At 31.1% G+C, this 12,701-nt stretch overlaps 2 protein-coding genes across 2 annotated transcripts; one reads left to right on the top strand and one right to left on the bottom strand.

The window, feature by feature from the left end:
* Positions 1 to 2,294: 2,294 nt before the first annotated feature.
* Positions 2,295 to 5,334, top strand: LOC131627207 (uncharacterized). The gene is made up of 8 exons (XM_058898049.1): positions 2,295 to 2,648; positions 3,034 to 3,441; positions 3,551 to 3,722; positions 3,871 to 4,168; positions 4,269 to 4,341; positions 4,517 to 4,607; positions 4,734 to 4,813; positions 4,917 to 5,334. The coding sequence occupies exons 1-8, from the start codon at positions 2,574 to 2,576 to the stop codon at positions 5,103 to 5,105; spliced, it is 1,386 nt and encodes a 461-aa protein (XP_058754032.1). The 5' UTR covers positions 2,295 to 2,573; the 3' UTR covers positions 5,106 to 5,334.
* Positions 5,335 to 7,250: 1,916 nt separating this feature from the next.
* On the bottom strand, positions 7,251 to 12,321 carry LOC131627244 (uncharacterized). Its single transcript, XM_058898083.1, has 11 exons — positions 11,987 to 12,321; positions 11,810 to 11,892; positions 11,642 to 11,717; positions 11,451 to 11,518; positions 9,811 to 9,895; positions 9,277 to 9,398; positions 9,100 to 9,183; positions 8,538 to 8,684; positions 8,348 to 8,459; positions 8,135 to 8,254; positions 7,251 to 7,560 (listed from the first exon to the last, which is right to left on the bottom strand). Exons 1-11 carry the CDS (start codon positions 12,072 to 12,074, stop codon positions 7,496 to 7,498), a joined length of 1,050 nt encoding a protein of 349 aa, XP_058754066.1. The 5' UTR covers positions 12,075 to 12,321; the 3' UTR covers positions 7,251 to 7,495.
* Between the last annotated feature and the right edge of the window lie 380 nt (positions 12,322 to 12,701).

Genomic DNA, 12,701 nt, shown 5'->3' with positions numbered 1-12,701 from the left:
TCTTCGACCTGCTGCTTGTGAGGGTTCAACCAAGGCTTCTTGCCCCGAGTCTTGTCAACTTTGCCTTTGAATTTGTTGGAACCACCATTCTTTTTCCATGACTGAGCCTACAAATCTTGTATCGAATCTTAAACTCCTTTTCTTTCGACAATCCTAATCTCATGTGCTTCCAACGAACCAACCAAATCTTTCAATTTTAGGGTTTCAGTTTGATTGGATTCTTGAATAGCTACGATAATGTGATTAAAGTGAGAGGTGAACGTACGCATTACCTTCTCAACTATCATCTTATCAGTTAGGGTTTCACCACAACCCTTCATGAGATGGATGGGTTTTTGAACCTTTGACACATACTCTGCAACCTTTTCGTCTTCTTCCATTGACAACAATTCGTAGACGCAAGGTCTGCAACTTGACAACCTTGACTTTCTCACCTCTTTCATAATACTTGACAAGAATATCACATGCCTCCTTCGCCGATTCAGCATGAGAGATTCTGTCAAAGTTAGTCGTATCGACAGTTGTTTGAATGCAATACGCAACCTTGCAATCCTTCGTCTTGGCTTCGGCGTGGGTGCCTTTTTGCGCGTCAGATGCATTTGTAGCCAACGCAGAAACTTCATTAGTAAACCACTTCCAGGGTTTCATGAAAGCCAAACAGAGATTGCATATGTTTTCTCCATCAAATCAATTTATTTCCGTCAAGCATTGGAAGAGAATTCAGAAAGCCATTAGTATCATTCGTCTTTGCGGCGATGGATTTACGTTTCTTGGAAACACGACCACTGGCGTGAAGTTCTTGAAAACACGATCAAGAACATAACCAGAAGCTCTGATACCAATTTGTTAATGCGTGAGACACTTTTAATGAGGAGAGAAAGAGAATAATAAAGAAAATAAGGATTATTGAATTGAATTGAATTGTACAAATAATGATATAGACTATGACTATTTATATACAACCTTGATTGGGTTTGGGCTTACACAACTTGGATTATATTTGATATTATTATATTAGATTATACTTATATTATATCAATAATATATCAATCCCAATAATATCTCAACACTAAATATTTCTTTGATTCCAAAAAAATTATTTTAGTTGATTATTTTACATATTAACTAACAAAATTGAATAAATAACATAAAAAATAATATTTTTATTAAATTGTTATGTACAGATATATTTATATTCATTATAAATAAAAATTAAAAAATATTAAAATAAAAATAATAAAAAATATTATTTAAATAATATAATTAAAAAAATGAAACAATATAATTAAAAAAATTAAACAATATTATTAAAATAATTAAACAATATAGATAAAAAATTAAATAATGTTGTACTAAAAATCGAAAGAAGACAATCATTATGTTACTTTTTCTATTTTCTATTAATTTAGAATAGAAAGAGTAACATTGTTGATAAATATAATTTTCAAAATGAATTGTAAACAAAAATTGTCAGATAGATAGAGAATATTAAAAAATATAGTTAGAATTTCAATAAATATTTTAGTAAATTATCAAAATTACCTCTATTACTAATAAATTAAATTATTGGAAATATTAACATTTAAATTAAATGAGAAATAGTTTATTATTAGTGTTAAAGTAATATAATAAACATAAAGAAATTATGATTTTCATTTATATTCTATTCTACATTTTTTTTACCTATTTTTATTTATATTTTATTATATAGAAGAGGTTACACTCACTCCATAAAATAAAATAAAAACTAGTGCTGCTTTTCTGAAACCACAAATCAACAAAACAATTGAAATGTGAGTCAAAACTACTTTAAAACACCAATAAAAGTTAATTCAATGGTGTATGAATTTGACTTATATTCTAAAAAGTTGTGAATTCAACTTCCATTATTTCCAATGTGAGAAAACTAATATTTATACAAAAAATTCTTTAAGATATATTGGTATTAGTTCTTTAGAATAACTAACCTGACTTATGTTTATGGTTGTCAAGCACAATTTAATAATTCAAGCATTTCAAAACTAATATATCTACTACAAAATCTAAGAAAATTGACTTGAACATTTATTCAATTAGACTATGCTTTTGGAATTTAAAGGTAGATATAAAAAAATAGGATATTTAATTCCTTAACTACTTTATACATAAAATAAAAGAGCAGAGTGGAAATTATCATGAAAGGGATAAGTTGGTGGATCATAACAATTTTCAAGTATTAAAGAATGCTGCAATTTGTTTGGTGAATAAGGGAAAGTGAGAGAAAGTGAACAAAAAGATAACAAGAGTCTTTCATTTGGTGCATAAGAAAAAGAAAGAAATGACACTTTACATTTTTTTTCTTCTATTTTTCTTTAAATAAAGAGTTCTAATTGAAAATATTATTTCTCTTATTTTTATCAAAATCCTATAAACACAAAATTAAAAATACTTTTTCTTAACTTTTTTTTACCACTAAACAATCCAAAAAAACTATTTTCAAATCAATTTTCTTAGTTTATTGTTCATTATTGCCAGCTTCTCCTCTGCATCTTCAATTCTTCATACTCAAGTATCACCAGAATCTCTCTTCTTTGATGGACAAAGAAGGTGTTGAACCTCAAACTGATGCAGCTTCAATGATCACAGATTCTTCTCTTCTTCATCACCAGGTGATTTTCCAAACAAAAAAAAACCCCTTTTTTTGCTTCTTTGTTTGAAAAAACTCAATGCTTATGACCCTTTTGTCTCTATAGCTTGATTTTTCTGCAGATCAATGGGATTCCATTTGGTTTCATCCACAAGTTGTAAAATAGTACAGATTCCTAATTTTTAGCATTTGGGTTAAATGAAAGTTTCCATTTTTATTATCCCCACTTTGAAAAAACAGTTTTTTTTTTTTGTCAATTTTCACATTTCAATGAATCAGTGATACAAATTTCTATTTTAAGCATCTGGGTCAAAGAAAGTTTCATTTTTTATTTTCTAGTTTTTTGTTTCAATTAGATATTTTTGTGTCACTTTCTGCATTTTGATGAATCAATTTGAATTTGATAGGTTTCAAGAAGACCTAGTCTTTCCTCTTTACAGATACCAACAAGGTCACTAGAAAGTGCATTATCTTCTTCTACTAAGACAGATGGTCCTACATTATCAAGTCCGGGTTCCACTAGAGGACTGCCACCAAGGCCACATTCTACCAAAGTCAAATCCTCTATGAGAAATTTGCTTTCTGATAGGAGCTTTAGGACAAAAACTTGTTCACAAGATTCTGAAAAGACGGTTTTGATTGTTCCCGATACTTTATCATCAGATGGTCCTTTGGATAAGCCTTCTACTTCGAGATCGCTTTCACTTAACAAGATTTGGACAAAAGCTGCACATTCATTACCGGTTACTCCAATTGCAAATTCAGATGCAGCTAATGTAAATGGAAGACATGTCGAGGGCGATTCTGATTTGAATGTATGTTTGCTGTTGCATTATTGTTTCGTGAAATTTTTAATACATTTTTTGTACATGAGAATATGATCTTAAAGTATGGTGCATTGATGAATATATTCATTGTGTACAGAAGGTGAAAGTGAATAAGCATATGACTCGATCATTTTCAGTTCCGGTTAATGTTAAAGCAGCTAATTTAAGGCCTACAGATTCGAGGCGCCTGGTTCGTGTAATTTCAGCAAGACCACATACAGCAACTACCGATGGCATTTCAACTCGCAGTGATTCAATGCAAGAGATTGGTAAATCTTTGTGATATATGAAACTTAAACTACTTTATCTATGTATCCCTTTTAAGTCTTCATTATGATAACCTTTTATGATGAAAATAAATCAAATAACCGAGTATGGTAACTTTCTGTTTCTTTTTAACCTATGTATCCCTTTCAGTCATTGAAGATGCTTCTGAGGATATTCCAGAAGAAGAAGCAGTTTGTAGGATTTGTTTGGTGGAGCTTACGGAAGGGGGAGATACTCTTAGGATGGACTGCAGTTGTAAAGGTGAGCTTGCACTTGCTCACCAAGACTGTGCAGTAAAGTGGTTTAGTATCAAAGGAAATAAGACATGTGATGTATGCAAGCAGGATGTCCGGAACCTTCCAGTAACACTCTTAAAAATTCCTAATCCTCCAACTGTTGTTCGACGTCCATTGAATGCATCGCAGCAGAGAGAAGTAGCTAATTACAGGTAAATCTATGACAGAATTTGAGTTACATCGAACACTTCTCGTAAAACATTGTTTGTTAGCTCTATAAATCTAGCTTTCTAATTGTAACGTAATCTACAGGATCTGGCAGGATGTACCGGTACTTGTCTTGGTCAGTACGCTTGCCTACTTTTGCTTTCTCGAGGAACTACTGGTATGCATGCTTTGTTAGATCATTTTACTTTTGAATACAAAACAATTGAAATTTGCTGTCGTGTTACTTATAGTATGTAACAATGTTAATTGTTTTTTGGTTTTTGTTTTGTTTCCTTTAAAATATTTTGTACAAAATGGAAGCGTTTCTGACTCGATAAGTTTTAGCGTACCAGGTTTCGGATTTGGGTCCACGTGCTCTCGCCATTTCTTTGCCTTTCTCCTGCATTTTAGGTCTCCTTTCATCTCTAATTGCTTCAAGCATGGGTAAACTTGCTTCCTTCATTTTTCCTTAGCATGTCTAACTAACTTGTTACCGTAATCACTTGTTACCGAAAATGATTAATATGTTAAACAAATTTCAAATCACATCTGTTTTTTTTTTGGTGGCAGTGAGCCGGAGTTACATATGGGCTTATGCATGTTTCCAGTTTGCATTTGTCATTCTGTTTGCTCATGTATTCTATTCAATAGTAAGATTTTCGAGTTTCTTGTTGCGCTTGTCATTTCTCTCCATTTTATGAAGATGTCATTCATGTTAAGACACACATTTGATATATTTCTTTCTACTTGAAGCTTAATGTTGCTGCAATATTCTCGGTTCTTCTTTCAACATTCACCGGATTCGGGATTTCAATCAGCGTGAATTCTCTCTTAATGGAATATATTAGATGGAAAACAAGTAGACAGATTCAATCTTCTAATCAAAATATCATTTCTAGACAGCAGCAGCAGCACCACCAAGAACATCAACAGCACCAATGACAATAGTTGATACTATCAATTTTCACAACTATGGAGAATTTTTCAGTTTCTTTTTATTTATTTTACTCAATTTTCTATGATACAATGATTGACCTTCTTCTAATGTGTGGATCAAATTATTTAAATCCACCATGAGCTGCAGTATGTAAACTGCTGACACAGAATATAGGAATGTTTTTTCTAATATAAATATATTTAAAGAGTGCAAGTTTTCAATTTGCTTATAATATATGGCTCTCATTTTTTATCATTAAATTTTCTTTCAAGATTGTATAGTATAATAATAATGATATTCATTCAAAGATAACTGACTTATCCTTGGAATGATGGAATCCATTGAATTGTTTGTTTGAACATCTAGCACGTTCAATGTATGTTTTTATTATAATCAAATTTAATAAACTTCACACTTATTAGTAAATTCAGTTTATAATTAATCTCCTTCGTTTGGAAAATAAGAATAAAGACATTTACGAAAATATAATTTTATGTTACATCGTTGACTCTTCTCATTTCAGTTGCTGGCTAACACAATGTTTAAGTGTATTATGATAATAACATTATATAGTTTTTTATATTAAAAATACAATATTATCCTCTCTTTCAAATTGATAGATAGATAAACAAAACAAATTCCGCTTAAAATAGAAAGAATAAAACCACGAACAAACTAACATAACAAAACAAATACTGCTTAAATTAAAAATGAATAAAAAAATAAACTACGAAACAAAATATCACAAACTATCATCCAAATTAAAAATAAAAAAAAATAAACTATGAAACAAAATATCACAAACTATCATCCAAGTTATGTTACGAGTCCTCCCTTCGTTCCAAATTATAAAACTTAATAATTCACAAGGGTTAAAAAACTTTGAAATTATTGTATGGAAAAGACAAATTATGTATGAATTTACACTAATAGTAATGCCCTTCATAATTGTCTATTAATAAGACAATTAAAATGTGATTCTGAATTCGAACCTGCGACATTTCAGTTGACAAATAAGTCATCCTTACTGTCACTTTACATAACCATACATGAGATTTTCACCGCAAACAACTGCTCGTTCAATTCTCTTTACATGATTAGATTCTTTACCTCGTTCGATAATCTCCACTTCTGCCCCCAAAATAACAAAAACTAGTTAAGTGAGTCACGTTTTTACGTTTTAGTTGAACACTTCTTTTTTTTTTCCTCAAAGGAGAAAATTATTTTTTTACTTTTACCAAACATATGTACATTCAATTATAATCTTATAATTAGAAGAATAAATCTCTCAACTTTAAAGGCGAACTCCGGCGACTAGATTATATGACAAAAATAAAATAAAATGTGTTGAAAACGTCAAAATAAAATAAAATCTGTATTAAATTTAAATGTAAGATGATAAGTTAATCAGAATATTTAAATGTAAGATGATAAGTTAATCAGAATCAAATGAATACTGCAACGAAACCAAAAAGAAACAACTCAAACAAAAAGAGGGGTGATCTTAGGTCAAAATTAATCCTAAATCACTCCTCTTAAACAAATAATGGAAAACAAAATGCAAAACTTATTTTAGACGTCTAAAGCTTTTTTTATATATATTCTTTCTCATTAACATAAAATAAAGTTAAAGCCTATTTTGCATATAATTGAGACCAAAGTACATTGACTAATAAAATGGTCTTATACGTTTTATCTCGTATCATTGCATTAGAAATGAATTCTCATCAGCTAAAATTTAAAAGTGACTATAGGGAGACCTTAACATAATAATAATTTCACAGTTGAAACTAAAACTTAAAAGTGATTATAGGTAGAATTTAACCATATAATAATCTCACAGTTGAAACTAAACGCCTTAAGTCACTGAATATGTTAAATTGATACCCCTTTAAATGAATTTGTACTATTTTCTTCTTGGATATTAAAATATTACAAATTTGAGAAAAGGGTTTGAGCATAACACTTCATTTTCAGTACAAAATTTGTTGATCTCTTTTCTTGAGAAAGAGATAGAATTAATAATATATGCACTAACAGCAATCTTACAGGTCCAATGCTAACTTAGAACATTCATATTTTAAAAATGTTATTTGAAATATAAAAATAAAATAAGGAACTCTGTATGGAGTAGCGCAACTGCAAGAAACTGACAATATAACTCAATCACTATATTCAAAACACCCATTGCAAAACAAGAGGGATTAAGATCAGCTAATCATTTGTCAGACAATACAAGGAATTCTATGAGCACAAAATTGTGAAAGTTCAAATATTGATACTTGATTCAACTGTGCTGCTGCATTTCAAATCTGTGAATATGCAAGTAAATTCCAAATAGTGCCTGGAATCTCTTGGAGATGCAGGAGAGTTGCTTCAAACTGTCATGACTGGTCTACTTTTTAGTCTTTGGTTTAGTTACAACTTCAATAAGTCTGAACATCCATCGGTCCAGCATCCCTGTTCATGTAATGTGTGGGTTTTACACAGAATTTGAGTGTAAGAAACAAAAATAAATCGAGGCAGGAAGAGTTTTAAGCCACGAGAATTCCATAAAATCAACATTTAAGAGCTTAATTACAAATATCATAAACTTTACATCCCTATTGATGCAAGGGTATATCACCTAATAAGCTTGAATTCTTGCTGAAAATGCTAAACCAGAGTCGAATAATCTAAATTATGTGGTTGGACTTAAATCATACTAAACCAGAAGAAATAATCATATCGAATAGATGTTGTGAAAACTGGCCTAGACCAATCTGGTTTGGCTCATCGAACCGAAAACCAATCAGATGTCTAGTTGAACCGATACAAAACCAGTGATAAGAACCAGCCATTTTCTTTTTTTAAAATAATTTTTCTGATTATTATTTTTATATAAAAAATATATATTTTTTCACCCAAATTAAGGTCCAATGAAAAGTAAATATTCACATTGGTGAATTTTTATTAGTTATTTTACTTAATGCAAAATATAACTCAACACAATAATCATGGTACTCATTCAGTAGTTAATTAAAGGAAAAAATACCGGTTACAGCGAAGGTTCCGCCAAGCACGGCACAAAGCCGAGTAATAAAATGAAGAAAACTGCGGCGCTCTTCCTTGATAGTGACAGTAATAGGCGATAGATCATACAAAAAGTAGACAGCTGCATACACAATCAATATGGGAATTTATTAATATTTGAAAACTGAAACCAAAACTCAGAAATGTGCAATGCCAACTTCAAACTAAATCCAACCTGGCCATGTCCGATCAAATTGACTAGTAATGGGGGAAAAGTATTCTGTAACTGAGAACTGATTAGTCGGTAGAACTTCTTTTGAAATATACCTATATTCAGTTGGAACAATCTGCAACATAATTTGAAAACTGCATTGTTAATCAGGCCAGGTTTAAAGAATATTCAAGAAAGAGCTCAATATTCAAACCTTAATATAGTATTTAAAAGTTCCACTCGCATCATGCAAAATCCTTGATGTCTCATCAAGTGGGTTATGAATTCCTGGATATTTGGGGCCAAATGACAAATCATGGATAACGTGACTAACGTTCACATTCTTTGCTCCGTCAAAGATCTGTAGAAATCAATCACGGGTGAATTAGGTATCTGACATACAACAAATCTTGACAAGCATCTTTGTAAGAAAATTTAAGACAGAAAATTCTGATACAAGCTGCTGATTGTCACATTGCAATAAACTTATCAGCAAATTCCTAATAAAGTAATTTCTTTGGTAGTAAACTCAATCTTCTTAGTAAGTTATCCTACATACTTTATTTACTTATTTGCATAATTATTTAACAGAATAAACTACTAAGAAGAATTCAAAGTAGTTTGTCGTTTTATGTGATGTTAAATTCTATGCAAACTTGCAAAGTACCTGCACCTTTAAGCTTTACGGAAAAAACGTCAAGGAATTATAATATTCATATATGTTTAGTCCGTGCACTAAAATATGGAATTTTAATGAAGAAAGAAGAATATCTTGCCATTTGTGCAACATATATGTTAAGTCCATGAACTGAAATATGGAAATTTCCAGCAACCCTTTGAACATCTAAAACGCCATAAACCTGCAATAGAATTAAACTAAATATTAAGTTTATTTCAAAATGGACAGAAAACACCATAAGCAATTCATGATATAGTAACTGCAGAGTTTATACCCGGCATCCTTCCCCATTTTTTAATGCCTCCTTCACCTTCTTGATAGTATTTTCAGTGGCTTCATCAAAGGATTGTAAGTGAACTTTTTCTTCTGAATGCTCATGGTGATCTTTACCATCACCTGTTAGCAGTTTTTGAAATGATGTAAGTAACGAGAAAGTAACTATTAAAGAATGTAAGTCTAAGACAAATTGTGAGCTCTACACTTGTCATAATATGAACATGCTACACAGTCATGTATGTGCTTAACAGCTAAAGTCACACCGGTTAATCTTTATTATACTTAGAAAAATATGATTTATGGCATTCAATTTCAATATGACGGAGAATCTTGGGTTCTTTATACAAAATGATGGGGAAATAGAGACAAATGTAAATCATAGGATTCAAGAAGGGTGCATGAAATGGATGAATGTTGAGTTATGAGTGTCAGGATACATCCTCTCTCCAGATACAGTACATCCAATCAAATGCAGCGCGTGCAATTTAACCTATTGTTTTGAAATTACATGCATGATGTAACAAGAGATTACCATGACTGTGAGCAGCATGCTCCTTTTCAACAAGATCAGATATATATTCTGTGCCAATTATCTGGCCATAACTGTTCAAACGAAGCTGCAATAAATCCAAACAAATAACGGTAAATAACCATATGATACGAGAACACAAAACTATGGCTATAAAACAACAACTAACAACCACAGCAATAATTAACAATTTCCTATTTATTCATATATGATGAAAGTAAACAAATAAGTAGTTGAGAAATATAATGAGACGTGTCTCACAGTCACATCTGCACAAGGGGTTGAATATACTCAATTTGGGTAACAAGTGCAACAATACAATTTTCTAACTATTATGAGCACATTATTTGATTAAAATAAAATGATACAATTTCCTAACTATTAACAATCACATTATTTGATTAAAATGCAACCTATACAATGAATCTAAACTTACTTGCAAAATATATTATTTTCATTACTCTCCATCGTACTAGAGCATATAGATCACGCACCATGCTGATTAAAATATAATTTATCCAAGAATATCCAAAGGGCTAAGTGAAAACATCTACATCTACTAGTTGATAATGTTATCTCCAAATAGGATCTTCGCTTTGATAAATAAAGTGACAACCTATCTCAATGTATGTTGGCATCTCAAGGAACATTGTATTCAAGGGTTTATGTGAAGCAAAATAAGTTTGCAAGTCTCTGATTTTTTATTACTAATGACAAATATAGCTCGAATTTTAATTATTTAACTCCATTATTCAGCAATTTTATTTGTGTTTTATAAATTATAAAATTATCCGAATTATATCTATTAGCTGCCATCCACTATGTTGTTTTTGGGATCAGCTGCTCCATGATGCTATCATGTACTCATTCGGGTGACCTTGTATCATTTAGAGTGAGAAACAGAATGTAGTTGTAGACATGTAAATTAACAGAAAGAACTGAAATTAAACAAATTGAGGAACCCACTACCAAAATCAAGCAAATATAACTAACGAAGAAATGGGTTCTTGGTTCATTGTTGGTGTACTAGCCGCTAAAATTACAACCTTCCCTTCTCCACTGAAACTTTTAACAACATGCTAGCTACAACACTCATTTTCTACAACACAATGTATTGATGTCGCCATGATAACACTATTACCCCACACAATACCCTGAAGTGAAACATCTATCAACAGAAGAACCTATCAATTCAGCATCAGAATATCGAACAATTTGAGTTATCTTCAAAGATGGGGCCCCATTTTATGGAGCTCCTTCAATATATTAGAATATCAATATCTACACTATAACTCTGACATGGGAAATTTCAAATCCTCTTTGAAATCATTACTTGTGGTTTGGACAGGAAATAAGTTTTGGAGGATTTTTTTTCCAAAACAGATTACTATTAATCTGAGGGTAAAACAGTAAAACTATAACTCAATGCACACTCGGCAATTTTCTAATTACGCGAAAGTAAGCAATACGAGAAAGAAGAGGTCTATGTCTTTCTAACATGAAAGGATACAATACATCAAGTAACCTTACAATAGACATCAACATGTTACAGAAATGATATAAAATGAAGCAAAATACATACTTTAAGAAAACAACAACACATGAAAAGATATCTATCTATAATAGACTACTAACAAACTTACTTTCCATATGTTAGTATCAAGATCCACCTCATGCTTGCCAGACATATCAATAGCATCCACACTTAAAACTGCCCACAGACAATAACAAAGAATATCATTCATAATCTTCATCATTATACATAATGACAAATCCAAAACAAAAAACAATCTCGAAAGCAACATCAAGCAGAATAAAAAAAGTTTGTTCTAACCATCACAAGGTAAAGAAGGGAATGTCATATTTATATGAATCGGAAGAGTCTCTCCACGATTCAAGTCCACTGACATCTGCAAAAGATCACAAGTTTTGCTAATATACAAATACAACTAGCTAGCATCATTGATATTAACATCAAATTAAACACAAAAAGAATGCAAACCTCATGAACAGTGTAAGTTGTGAGATAATAACCCAACTCGTGCAGAAACAGCGTAGCCATTATAATTAAACCAATTACCGAAACTGCAACCAGAAAACAAAAAAATAGATATAAAATCTAAATAAAAAATCACCGAATAGGGAAAAATGGATCAGGGAAGAAAGAAAAGAGGATTACCGAGAGCACCGGATTGCGTTTTCTGCAATAAATGATCCTCTGCGCGAGGAAATGCGTCGAGGTTTTTGATTACTTGTTTCATTCCCATTATTCCCCTTTTTTGTTTGTGTGATCAATTGAATTGAGAAAGAGAGTGTTGTGGATGATGAATCGGAAAAAGGAAAACGAAATTGGAGAGATAATTGACGGAGAAGTGGAATTGTGATGAGAACGGAAAATTCAAACGAGAGGAGGTTCCACCGTGCCGCTTCACCAACCCGCTTCCTTCTTCCGAGAAACGTGTTTCTTCTCTTCTCTTTTTCTTTGTCTTATTTTTCCAAGTCGTCTTCTTCTTTTTTTTTTTTAAATAAATATCTTACCCCATATCTTCTGGTGTAAATAAAATGTAAAACATGAGATTGATTACCGATTTACCGTATTAAAGTATACTTATATTCTTATAATAACATTAAAATGCTTAAAATTTATTATAAAATATTTTCAAACGAGTTTCAAAGTGTACAAACAATATATTTTAAGATTTATCTTATGTAATATGTAATACTTTGAATCTGACTATTTTGATTCACAACAACTCTTATGTAATTATAATTTTCAGAGGATGCATTTTGGTGTAAAATTTTTTTTACACACGTAATCATAAGTCACAACAACTCTTATGTAATATTTTGATTGACTAAGGAGATGGAGGGCCAAACACATTTTTCATAAAGTT

This window comes from Vicia villosa, unplaced genomic scaffold (genome assembly GCF_029867415.1).
Source record: "Vicia villosa cultivar HV-30 ecotype Madison, WI unplaced genomic scaffold, Vvil1.0 ctg.000352F_1_1_1, whole genome shotgun sequence".
NCBI classification, from domain to species: Eukaryota; Viridiplantae; Streptophyta; class Magnoliopsida; order Fabales; family Fabaceae; genus Vicia; species Vicia villosa.
The sequence above is the reverse complement of the archived record's forward strand: the minus strand, read 5'-3'. Positions and strand labels throughout refer to the sequence as shown.